Here is a 14057-nt window from a genome sequence, read left to right on the forward strand (position 1 = left end):
TCAAAGCTCCAAGATTCCATTGAAGTTGTCCAAAAAAGAAAATTATCCCATTGTTTGTACGAATACAGCTTCCTCTTTTCTTTTCCAAAAAAAAAAAAAGAAAGAAAGAAAAATTGGATATTCTTAAAAAACCTAACGGGAATAAATTGGTGACAAAAACGTTGAAACAAGCTACTGAATTAGTGAAAATTGTACAACATCTGAAATCACTAGGCCACAACATCGCTACAATACTGGAGGCTGTGGTTTGACCTAATGACAGAGAGGAAACAAAGAGGACTGTTAACAATATTGACAGTAAAAAGTCATAAATTCAAAACTATGTAAAACATATAAATCTAGACTCGGATCAAGAACAGAATATACTGTCCCAACAAAAAGTTGTGATGTTGCCAAAATATATAGTCCAATCTACGTAAACCAATATTTATTTTCTGAAATAATCTTGACGTAATTTGCAATACGCCAGAAATACACGGACCAGAATTGTAGAACAAAAACATGACGAATTAAACAAGGTAAAAGTATGACTCTGAACTCTTTTCTCGATATTGATTTCTTAACTTTGAAATTCAAAAAATAACTCACTGAAAGAATTGATTCATATTATATTTCGAATATAAAAATACCACGACTTTTATTGTTGTTTACAAATAAAAAGTGACATTTAAAGAAAGAGACAGTATGATCTGTGATTCCGACCCATTGATTACCTCTGACTTTTGTTTAAAACCATGATAAATCGGTCTATAATTAAAATGAAAAAAAACATGTTTTTATTATTAGCACAAGCACTATTTTAAGCATGCAAAGCAAACTAGATCTTGTTCATCTTTATCTATAAAAATAAAAGAAATAAACACAAAGAAAGTCAAACACAATGATAATAGTTTATATTTTTTGTGTGGTCTTGGGTTTGTGGCTATGTTTTTACATTTGTATAAAAGAAAAGCCTGAATAAAAATGATATTTAAATTTTAGGTCAATTATTCATCGACTATAATGTGATTGATATATATATACAACGTCTCAGAATGTGACGACTCTATTCGCTACATTGCTCCATCGGATAAAATTGATACAGGGAAGATAACGTAAACTTATAGAAAGGTCTGAAAAGTTCCCAACGATGTTAAAACTGTCAAATTTGCGAAGCAAATTTTTGGTCGTTCCCTCCGCGGGACTCGAACTCGTACCGCTGTGACATCTATGCCAACACCGCCTGCACTAAGTCCAGCGCCCTAGACCACGCGGCCAGCTAGGCTATATAAAGTATAGCTTTCCCTGGCCGGGTCTTTCCTCCTCGTAGGATGAATATAGGGCTGTAACTTAGTACACGATGTTTGGTAGTACAGGACAGTTCATCTATGTGCTATTTTGTAGGATCCAAAAATTATGTATAATTTGTAATCAGATAAATCGTTTTCAAAACAGGAGAAGACAGTTATAAACATGGCTTAATTTGATCTTACAGTAAACTCGTTGTTATCATCATTTTGATATTGCTTTGATCGATTTGCAGATTAACTTCAGTGTATTAAAGTTTTGTGAGAAACAAAATGGCGACTGAATATTATGAAAGCGACCCCGAAAGTATTTCATCAAATTCTACGGATTTAAGTACGTTACATATAAGATGTAAGACACTGCGTACAACCATCAATACGCTAACAGATACGTATGGTATCGTACAAGATGCTTATTCAAAACTTGTCAAGGATACTTTTAAATTATTGAATGTTGACGAAACTCATGAGACAATATCGTGTGAAAAATCACGCTTAAAAGAGGATGAATTTCGACTAAGGAATATAACTGCGGTACTCACAGAAAGCTTAAAGGTACTTCGGCGTTCCCTTGAAGACCACAGAGATGTAATTGAAAAAGTCGTGGATGACAATGGCAAATTGTTAACAAATGAGCGAGTACCATTAGGACAATTACACCTTTCATTTCGGATGCCATCAGTACCCAATATAAAGAACAGTAAGTGTAGAACTACGTAAGAAAAATATGCTTATTAATTAGATACTGCTCTTTTAATTTAGACACAAAATGTAATTTCATCGGATGTGTACATTGCGTAAAGTAAAACCAAGCAGATAATTTATATATTATAAAATTACAGATAAAGATTCAAAAGTACAAATGTGTATACATTTAAATCCGCTGTAGGTCTTTATATAAAATAAAACACATACTATATCTATTTTAAAAATAATTAAGCACTTGCAGTTCCTTCAGATTGATTGACCTTGTCTGATAAATTCAGTTTTAAATTTAAACGTTACGAAATTGTGATAGATATAAAGGAAAACTTCTAGAAGCAAAAACAATCTCCCGCCATATACACAGGATCAATTGTGTTTTTGTAATGAAAAAAACCCACCTATAACTAAATCATTTTTCGCTATAAAAATGTGCAAGAGAAAATTTCAGGTAACTATTTTTGGGATTCGTATCACTGTTTTGTACTTATAAGCAAGTAATAAATACAGTCTATATATAGAAAAATTGTGTAACTATGAATTGTAACGTTTAAAGACATGTATAATCGGACGAAAACTAGTTATTTTAAAGTTCAATATCAGCCTATGACAAATAATGGCCTTATTTCATATTTTACCTCTGATCATAGACAAACCTGAGCACATGGAAAGAACATAAGGTGACCTTTATTCAAATCAACACACTTGTCAACAGAAGCGACTTATGAACAATAGGTAATTCAAACTGTGTAATTTAGGGGATAATACCAAGTTTCTCTGAGGTGTTTGCTTTTTTATCTTCTGTTGCAGATAAATACAGCTCAACAAAAGTCAGTTGAGTTAGTGATTTATTTTTATATAAAATTGATATAACTTTCTCGTATCTAGGATATGGTATGTCTTTAAAATTTTCTTGATACACAGATTTACCTGTAGTAGAAGGGAACTTTGTGGTGAAATTGAGCCCAAAGTCCCAAAGGGTAATGAATCTAAAACTCAACCACATACTTAAATTAACATTCATTTGATAATGCAGAACACATCCAATTGAAGTGTTGTTAGTAAATATAAAATTTAACTACATGTATTTATGATCATCTGAAAGAAGACCTAAACAAGCAGGAACAAATTTCAGATGCAATGGCCTTTGATTAGCCTTTCGATAAGAGCGAACTGGTGTGAGGGGTAAATAAGCAGAAGTGTTCTGCCTATTCGCCCTTCGATCTGATGTAAAAAAAAGTTCCATGATGCAATATTCACTTTGACTTGGCCTGCATTTTCCAAGATATAATTACCAAATATAGACCATCGATAGACTGATAGACTTACTTCCCTTGATTCTCCTAAAAGGATGACATTGTGAAGGATTTATCTTCCAAGATAGAAATTGCTCCCCTTTAATTTTGGTTTTTGTTTCGAATATCGTCCGAAACTAATAACACTATATATTAAGATAAGCATGTTATTTCTATCAAACATTTGTTGGAGTAATCTTTCTTTCACTTCAATATGTTTATATTCAAATGATTATTTCATTCAATATATTTTTATATATTAAAATCGAAAGTCGTAGAGGCATAAAGATTTCACTAATAAATTGGCCAAGGTGATCTTTTGTTTGCATCTAAAGTAAACGATTAAAGAGTGCAAAAATATTTTGCGCTACAAATTTAGAGGTATGAGACAAGTGCAAACACACAGAGAATGAAATGACCTATCTCGCAAAGCTGTATATTTTGAACGTAGTGTACAATAAGGCATGTAAGTCTCGTCACGTGACTTCGTGATTTTATCAGAATGGATCCTCATTTCCCATTCAATTGCATAAATATTCGTTTTTAACATTATTAAATTAACATTGAGTTCAATGTTAAAAGCATCAGAAATTTCGGAAGGGAAACCAAAACTAGAACGAGACTTACAAATTTTATTGTTTGAAAGGCAGTTTCCGCTATATAGATGATGTATCATCTTTTAACAATCCTAATTTTGGGGATTTGATACATCGTATCTACCCCAAAGAACTTTAGATAAAGGATACTACAGACACTGTGAAGTTAGCCTCACACTTAGAAATCGATGATAAAGGAAAACTATTGACCAAACTTTACGACAAACGTGATGACTGTTCATTCAAAATTGTCAACTTTCCTTCCATCTGTGGCAACATCCCTTCAGCAACTGCGTATGCAGTGTTCATATCACAACTCATATGTTATGCCAGAGCTTGCCGAAACTACACAGGCTTCTTATATCGGACTAAAACTCTAACAAACAGTCTTCTGGAACAGGGTTATGTTGCTGCAAGATTGAAGTCATCGCTACAGAAGTTTTATGGTCGTCATCATGAACTCGTGGATCGTTATGGTGTATCCATCTGCACCATGAAACTGATTTATTCAACGGGTCATAGTTTACCTTTCCTCGTTTGTCTACCCCGGACTTGACGTTTTATGAACAGCTCGGCGGATGTTTCTTGAAAAGCAGAGGACGCTTACCCTACCTGTGCACCTGGTCCATGCTCCCAGTTTTTAGTGGAGTCCGAGTTGCTCATTTGCTTTGTATGATTTTAGTTACTTTATGTTCTTTGTTGTGTATGTCTGTTTTCCATGTCTGGTCTTTGTCCTTGGATTACATTCTTTTGATTACCGCAATAACCTTGGTTGCCTTGGTTACTCTTTTATGACAATAAAATGATCGTAAGACCTTGCCTTTGTGACTGTTCCAATAGGGCAAAAGAAAAAAAGAACGGATACGATAAATCCTAACAAATGCACAAGTGTATACTAAAAATTGTAACGTTAATACAAAATAGTAAATACATTCAGAGATCACCAAACGGTCTTCAATAAGTATAAACACATCTTTAAGTAAGCTAAGGAAGTCCCGACAACAAAAGCTATACAATCCACTGTAACAGAACGACATTTTTTTAAAATCAAAATAAAAGTATTTAAACAATACCAAGACTCACTTCTGACCAAAATCTAGTCACGTACTATATAGACCAGATTTGATGTAGCGCGTCACCTATTCATGACTTAGTTTAACGCGAGTAAGCAATAAAGGATGGAGTATTTGGATTTATGAAAAGTAAGTTCCAACAATAGACAATAACTTGAAAATTGTACCTTTACCTTTACCTAAATCTATTATAGGCAGTAGAGAAATCAATTGGATTATATTTGAAAGAATGTGTTTAGTAGACTATATTTCCGTAAAAAAGCGGTGAAAAATACCATTTTAACAAGTATGGCAATATTGGCAGAAGGAAACATGAGTCGGCATATACGCGTTATTGGCACTGTAACTATTACCGCCTTATGATTTCTTTTCGAATTTTTGATTTGAAAAAATATATTTCGACCGGCGCCCATCTCGGAATGGCGGCCTTGTTTCAATTTAAAATAAGACCGACCGAAAGCCTTTGAACTAAGTGTCAAGTCTACATTTGTTTCCCCTATTCTTTATCATATTCTTCGTCATTAAACGGCTTTCATTTTGAAATGGCTGCAATGTTTGGACCATTCAGATAGTAATCGCACTTCTGCGCATGGTATTCTGCATATGTCGATTCACTTACCTGAAAAAAAAATTGCGTTGTTGATAGTGTTATATACTTAAGTTCATTGGAATGGATTTTGTATTTCATCAAGTGAACATAACAAATGCAATACTTAACAACTCGATAATTGCATACAACAAAGTAAACGTGTGCAACAAGAATTTGTAGAAGGTTACCTTGTTATATAAATCAAACAAAAGGTCTCAAAGGAATGACCTTGAAATATTTTACAAACAACTGACATACTACTGGTTTTTTTTTTTTATTTTTGTATACTTTGATATAATTCAAATATTTATGTTTAGACGTTATGAAAACCCCTCTAAATGGATCAACCGAAGAGGGAAACGACAGCATATCCCGTCGAGCGGAGTGTTGGAATAAAAAACCAAGTTTTACAAGAAAACGGAAGTATTCTTCGATTTCCATGTTTGAAAATACAGAGGAAAACAGTACATACTTAGGGTTATTACCAAACGATTCGGCAACAAGGATGAGAAAGGACCATGTACATAGTTGGGTTAATACATTACCCGGTAGGTTTTCATAACTAACTAAAACATATTTATTATTGGTAGATATTCACATATACAAAAAAAAAATTTACAAAAAAGAGAGCTATAAATATAGACAATGATAAGTTTTTTTATTACTGCGTCACCAACGGTGAAAGCAAGCTAGTTGTCACAAGACACCGTCCGTACTGATGTCTGTGTGTCTGTTCACTTATCACGCTAAGGGGCTCCTAATTTGTGTACTCTGATAATTAAAAATTATTAAAGTTATATTAATCATACATACCGCCATTGTGAGGACGTTGAACTTTGTCAAGGATACCACATTTGTGTAACAAAATAAGCTCAAAATCACAACATTGAAACTTGCTTAGCGTTTATCAATATATTGATAATATATGCTGTTAAAAATATGAAAATGACAGTTTCAAAAATGTTAAAGGTCGTGTTAAGAGTAGAATATTTGAAATGTATGCTCGTATATGACAATTTTATCTCTTGCTACAAGAATGATATAAAGCAATAAAGAAATGGTGAGCAGGTAAATAGTACAGAATTATTTTTGGATAACTCTTTCATCATTTTATAGCTTCCAGGTACTCATCTAACTATCACAACGCATTGTATATATTTTACATCAATATATGTTTACTTAAATCATACTGAATATATATGCCTAGATTTTAAAGACAACACCACTCCCCAATCAGTTGAAAATGCACATGGCAGCTTATTTCGTCAACTAGTAGAAAACAAAAAAAAAATTTCCGCACCTTTGTCATTGCCAACGGAGAAGAGGAAATGTGTTTCAAGACCAGGCGATGGCCTGCTACAGGATCACAGAAAAGTGAGAGGGGGTAAGAAATATGTTACAGTGACTTTCCTACAACCATGACACTCTTTTGTTATCAATCTGCTTAACAATACAAAGGATTGACAAAGCTATTTAGACAGTTAAACAGACCAGTTGCTATTGAAAGAGTTGATGCATACTCACCTACAAATCTTTTAGCAGCTAGCTCTTAGTTATTCAAATCTGAAGCAGCTACCTGGGCCATTCTATTTTTCATTGGTGAGAGAGCTATAAATATAGACAATGATAAGTTTTTTTTATTACTGCGTCACCAACGGTGAAAGCAAGCTAGTTGTCACAAGACACCGTCCGTACTGATGTCTGTGTGTCTGTTCACTTATCACGCTAAGGGGCTCCTAATTTGTGTACTCTGATAATTAAAAATTATTAAAGTTATATTAATCATACATACCGCCATTGTGAGGACGTTGAACTTTGTCAAGGATACCACATTTGTGTAACAAAATAAGCTCAAAATCACAACATTGAAACTTACTTAGCGTTTATCAATATATTGATAATATATGCTGTTAAAAAATATGAAAATGACAGTTTCAAACATGTTAAAAGTCGTGTTAAGAGTAGAATATATGAAATGTATGCTCGTATATGACAATTTTATCTCTTGCTACAAGAATGATATAAAGCAATAAAGAAATGGTGAGCAGGTAAATAGTACAGAATTATTTTTGGATAACTCTTTCATCATTTTATAGCTTCCAGGTACTCATCTAACTATCACAACGCATTGTATATATTTTACATCAATATATGTTTACTTAAAACATACTGAATATATATGCCTAGATTTTAAAGACAACACCACTCCCCAATCAGTTGAAAATGCACATGGCAGCTTATTTCGTCAACGAGTAGAAAACAAAAAAAAATTTTTCGCACCTTTGTCATTGCCAACGGAGAAGAGGAAATGTGTTTCAAGACCAGGCGATGGCCTGCTACAGGATCACAGAAAAGTGAGAGGGGGTAAGAAATATATTACAGTGACTTTCCTACAACCATGACACTCTTTTGTTATCAATCTACTTAACAATACAAAGGATTGACAAAACTATTTGGACATTTTAACTGACCAGTTGATACTGAAAGAGTTGATGCATACTCACCTATAAATCTTTTCATAGCTAGCTCCTAGTTATTCAAATCTGAAGCAGCTACCTGGGCTATTCTAGTTTTCATTGGTGAGGGGAGTTCAAATTCAATAACTTATATTTTGTTTTGTTTTTTTGTTTGTTTGTTGACATGGTTTAAAACCAGCATTTGGAAAAGTATATTAAAATATTTATTTTATTTTAACTAAATTGTTCAGAAGTCTTATGTATTATTATACAAATGAGACCTCAATCAATATTTATTCCATCCTTCATAAAATTGGAATAGGCCTACCAAGGTGCCCCTTTTAGTTGAAAGTATATGATTCATACTATAGTTAAGGAATATGTGCAATCATCAAAGATGGAATTAAGCGAGAGAACAGTTATTATGAACACCACATGGAAGTAGCAATATCAGAGTCAGTTTTAGAAAACATAAACTCTACTACATCCAAAAAAAAAATAGTTCATCACTGTGGATATATTCATTGACATAGAAAAAACATTCATTGAACAATTCATCGCTGTATTTTTTTTAAAGAAAATGTCCTTTGAAATGATTAGAGTTTTTTTTTTTCTCTGACTGAACTTGAATACAAATATAATTATCACTTTGATATATATCTCAAGTTTAAAGTTTAATTGAAATAAAGACAAAACTCAGAAAATTTGAGTAGACTTACAAATGTTCTTTTAAAACTTCATTTAAACACACATAAAATTATTCACCTTTTAAGTTTGGATAAATGATGAAATTTTTCATAAAAGTACATGGATTTAATGCAGTGAAACATTTAAAAACAAATGGCCTCCAATGTGATTTCTCAATTGCATTGCTAAGATACAGTTTTCACAGATGAGTGATCAACTATTGATGTCACAATAGCTTTGTCAATCCATTGAACTGTTAATCATATTGGTAACAAAAGACTGTCATGGTTGTAGACTGTAAAAAATTATTTTGGTGTGTTTTATATTCGAAGTATGTGTCAGCGTGCTGATAGTCATTGACGTTTTTTTACTAAAAATATCACTTTTCATGGCTACTTTTGTGTATTGAAATATATAGTTTTATATACTTTAATGTTATTATAATAATAATACTGAACAACCCTCACATACTTCCTCTATACATGCATGTATTCAGCAATACGTTAGAAATATTTGACGATCTGCAATTTCCATCACGTACGACTTGTACATAAAAAAATTATTTCTACACGTACGAGCTGCTCCAACAACATACTATTCACATTCCAATTTGAAGTTATATAAATTTCGAAAATATTACACAAAAATATAAAATGTAACTACTTTATGTAATCATTAACATTATTAGTATTAAAGAACGTAAATTCGAAGCACAAATTTCAAAATGGACGATTTTTAAAAGTTTTCAAATGTCAACTTTCAGAGAACATCAAATTTGACTCAATAAGATAGAGTTTGTGACAACAACATGACGTCACAAAAGCCATTTTAAATTTGTGAATTAAAGAGTTAAGACGATTCAGTCAAATAATTCAGAGGATGAGATGAATGTTTCTATTAAGGTTTGTTTTCATGAAAACGCAACAAGTAAAAAATATTCGAATATCCTGGACAACATTTTATTATTAATGGTATGGGATTGCTTCATAATGCCGAGGGTTTTGCAAGATAAGCTCTCTTGAGCAGTGTATAATTTTTTTTCATGGCTACTTATATACTTGTTTACTTTGTTTATCGAAGACATTTTTTAAAACTGAGGCATTATTTTTTACTGCCCATAATATAACCTTGCTATAATATGCTCATTTGCTTTTGTTACTTTGTATATATGATTTTAGTTACTTCATGTTCTTTGTTGTGTATGTCTGTTTTCCATGTCTGGTTTTTGTCCCTGGATTACATTCTTTTGATTATCGCTATAACCTTGGTTCCCTTGATTACTCTTTTATATGCAATTTAATTTTGTTTTCAGCTTTTCCCATTGATTCGATTCTAGATATGCTGGAATGAGGTAACTCCGTTGAAACACATGCACATGATATCTAAATTTGTAATATTTATATGATTGCTAATGTGATATTTTAGTTTTCTTGAAATACCACTTAGAGGTTATTTTCTTTTTAAGTTTTGCATATCATTGAAAGTTCAACCTTTCCAACAGATTTCTAGCCCTGAATTCGTTCAACATAATTGTCTATTGCATCAAACACAAGATTTGACGAAAAGTGTTGAAATCGCTTTTGCATTGGTTACAGCCAAATTTGAAAACTTCAATAGTAAAAGATTTAAGTCATGCGTTTTACACACAATTTGAACACAACACTTTAGCATTTGCTTACTGATATTAGATAAAAAAAAATAAAGTAATTCATGGTCTGTCAATGTGTAAGTTTGTGTCAATTTCGTTTAAACCAATATGAAAACAATGTCAATGAAGAAAAAGGAAAAAAAAAACATCACAGTGTATCAATAGAGAACTACACAACACAAGGTAATTTTAAAAAAGCAGATGATATACATCCAATACACAAAAAATCCGAAATTCAGAAACATGGGAAAATATCGAAAACAACGGAACCTAAACAAAATAAAAAAAGTCTGGTCAGATTGTGCAAAAATAGTGACTTTTGGTCTACTGTCAAACCATTTTTCTAAAAAAAAATGGAATTCTGGTGATAATAAGATAGTATTTCAAAAAAATGAAAAAAATCGTAAATAACAAAAAAATGTACATTTTGTTGAATGGTAGCAACAAGAAATGATAAAGGTGTGAATTACAATCAATCCACATACTCTAGTATTGTTAATATTAAGTCAGAAAAAAAGATAAATTAAGTACTTCATCTTTTGATTTTGATAAGGTTGGTAGAAAAGATGTTAATGACTAATTACGGACCTGTCAGTGTACAATCTATTTTTTCAAAAGTTCACGAAAAGTTTTAGAAACTGAATCGAGTATTTTTATTTTATTTTCCACCCTTATTCATGTGCTTTTCGTAGGTGCCATGGGTGTCAAATTATAATACTGTGATTGCTAGAGGATTGGAACTAGATTAAAACTACTAAGTTAACTGCCCTCCCCATGAAATTGTGCTTGATGAATTATCAGCATATGGAGTTTCCAAGCAAGCTTGCAGTATTCTGCCTTCATTCCCACTGAACTTATCCAAAACAGCAAATCAAAGTTTATAGTATTCTAAGTAGTTGGGCTGACATCGAAAGGGGTGCGTGACCAGGATCTATCCTTAGCTTTCTTCTTTTCAATGTATTTACCTATTATATTTTCTACTTCATCAAACACGGCACACTATATCACTATGCAGATAATAACATCTTTTTGTTCACCTGATTATGATGTATTAATTTCTACATTAGAAAGAAACTGAATGATTTGAGTTGATTGAGTGGATTAAAATATTTAAAATGTAGACTAATCCTGGCATATTTCAGGTCCTGTCAGTTGGTTAAAAGACTTTTTGAAAAACAACCATGTGTCAATATTAATTATGCAAATTTATCTTGTGAAAATATTGTGAAACTATTAAGTATTGAAATTGATTATTAAATTATTTTGATATTCATATTGCTAATTTGTGTAGGAAGGCATCTCACAACCCAAATATACTAAAACGGTTGTGATCTTGTCACTGTAAAATCATATAAATATGCTTTCTGGTACAAAAATATACTAAATATCCCACTGCTAAAAACGAGTACTTAAGGTAAGAAAAATTTTCATTTTGCCGCAGCTATATTACGGAACATCCTACCAAACCAATTGAAGACAGAAAATAGTTTTTCTCATTTTAAAAGCTTAGTTCTGTCCTGGAATAGCTCGGAATGTCACTGTTCTGCATGCAAATAGCTCCTATTGCCGTATCTGTTTTTGCTGCTCAGCAGTGCTACAATGTAGTTGTTCATGAATTTTAATATTTTATGCCTATGTCTTTTATGTGTGTACACGAACATGCGTTTGGTATTGTCCATGTATGTATAATGTAATAGTTACTGTTTTATTTGTTTTAATAGGAAATAGATATGGGTAAAATGGATGTTCTGAATTTACAATCACAAGTAAATAAATAGATAAATAAAAACTTTGATACATTGATTTATTGTCTTTTCCCAGAAATGCCGCACAACCAACCTTTCTTCTCTGCATCAACCACTAAGATTCCATTTCATGGAAGTAAATAATGACAGAAAATCAATCTGTTTGAAAAATAAGTTGAGCCCGAGATTGTTCAACTGGAGGTAACGTTCAAATCGCACGACGTATTCCTGTAATGCTTTTACGCCTTTGCTCGTTACAATGCCATTGTACTGCATCATATCAAAAAGAGTTTTAACGCTTTGTCTTAGGTAGCAGCAATGCATCTTTTTAGTTACCTGTTGTGACTAAATGACCTTTTCATAGCCTTTCAGATGATTTAGAGCCTAAGACTAACAGAAATCAAGGTAAACAAAACCAACAACCTGTAGAAGACATAATTGGTTCACGAAAAGAAGGGAAAAAGATTGTTAACTTTTCTTAATGATAACTAACAAATTAATAAGTTTCTCAACTTGTAGTGATTACAAATTAAAAAAAAACATTAGTGGAAAACAATTGCAAATAAATAATAAAATACATTCATATGATATTTCCACATGATCTGTCATATTGTTGGCGCTGTTTAACTGCTTGTAGTAATATTCTCCAAATAGTTATAAGCTTTACTGGTTATAGATTGTTATGTACGTTCAATACCAATAGTGTTAGCTAACGTGAATTTGGCAGAAGGATAGAAAAATGGACTTTGTATAAGGGAACAGGCAAATTTCTCTTTTAACGGAAAGAGCTGTAATATTCTAGTCACTTAATTATGGAAACAAATGTAGGATGTATAACAAACTCTTGATTCGACATCAATATCCACTAAAATAAATAAATAACGTTTCCTCAGCAACTATATTATCCTTAATTATATTAAGGTACGAAGAATAATACATTGGGTAGACATATATCATTGAAAGGAAGTAAATAGAATATTAAAAACGAAGACAAAAATTGTGTTTGCAAACTTTGGACAAACAGATGTACATGTAGCAACTAAAGGCCCCAAAATCCTTTAATTGTTTTCCAGGAACTAATTTCTTATCCTCGTGATAAAGCTAGCTTAATGGCAAGTGCTCAAAAAGTAGTCATATTACAACTTCAACAATTGCCCAATTGAGGACCTTAATACAGGGATCGTTTTACCAACTGAACATTGTTTTCTCTATCTGTTATGCAGAACGTTTTACAGAACGTAAAATTTGAAAAAAAAAAATTTGTCTTGTCAAGAGTAACACCTCTAAAATTAAATTCAGAATGTGTATGCCTTTAAACAATTAAACACATTCTTCTATCATTTACAGTTTTCAAGTAATGGGTTTTTATCTGTTTAAATACACCTTATATAACAATCTTTGATTCTTATTGGTTGGTAGTAAGTGTACATGTATTTTAAACATATTTTTACGATTTCTGTCATATACACAGCTGCCTGGGAATATGCCTAAACATATGCATTTTGAACCCCCTTAGACATGGTATTTGCTAAAACGTATGTGCCTTTTTTTTTTACCTTCACAAGTCCAATCCCGTCAAAGTTCATTCGGAAATTAATTGTTTCATCGCTCAAAGTAACATAACGTGGTTTATCAATATTGAAAATACCGATGTGTTCCCAGTATCAGTCGAACAGTCAAAACTTTCATACGGCAAAGTGGTCGTGTATTAGAATTAGAACGATGTGGAAATGCTTATGAAGAAGTCTGAAAGCACAGTTTGAACTTATATTCGGAATAATTAAACTGGGATGTGTATTTCCGAGAACCAAATTAATTTCGCTCGCCTATGACTCGGGAAAATGTCCTGCCCTCGACTGGTATTGTTCGCAAATACCATCCCTGCCATGGTAAATCTGTTCACACAATACGTCAGTTTTTTTGTTTTTGTTTTTGTTTTTTGTTTTGTTTTGTTTTTTATTTGGTCGCATTTCTGTGGCA

General features: G+C 32.2%; 1 protein-coding gene across 8 annotated transcripts in view; it reads left to right on the forward strand.

The window, feature by feature from the left end:
- The first annotated feature begins 473 nt into the window (after positions 1-473).
- Positions 474-14057, forward strand: part of LOC148617071 (uncharacterized) — a 36208-nt gene continuing 22624 nt past the window's right edge. Inside the window, exons 1-6 of one of the 8 annotated variants that reach the window (XR_015922385.1) lie at positions 1287-1986; positions 5859-6089; positions 6749-6925; positions 7729-7905; positions 9448-9586; positions 9997-12135. Coding sequence is in view for 6 of the 8 variants with exons in the window: in XM_088584365.1 (XP_088440491.1) it covers positions 1560-1986; positions 5859-6089; positions 6749-6925; positions 7729-7905; positions 12154-12221 (1080 nt within the window). In the remaining 2 variants the exon portion in view is untranslated. The other 7 variants (XM_088584368.1, XR_015922386.1, XM_088584371.1 and 4 more) reach the window with 7 other exon arrangements.

The sequence above is a fragment of the Perna viridis genome, chromosome 5 (assembly GCF_037379345.1).
Source record: "Perna viridis isolate PV_CMFRI_1.1 ecotype Kerala chromosome 5, ASM3737934v1, whole genome shotgun sequence".
In the NCBI taxonomy this organism is placed as follows: Eukaryota; Metazoa; Mollusca; class Bivalvia; order Mytilida; family Mytilidae; genus Perna; species Perna viridis.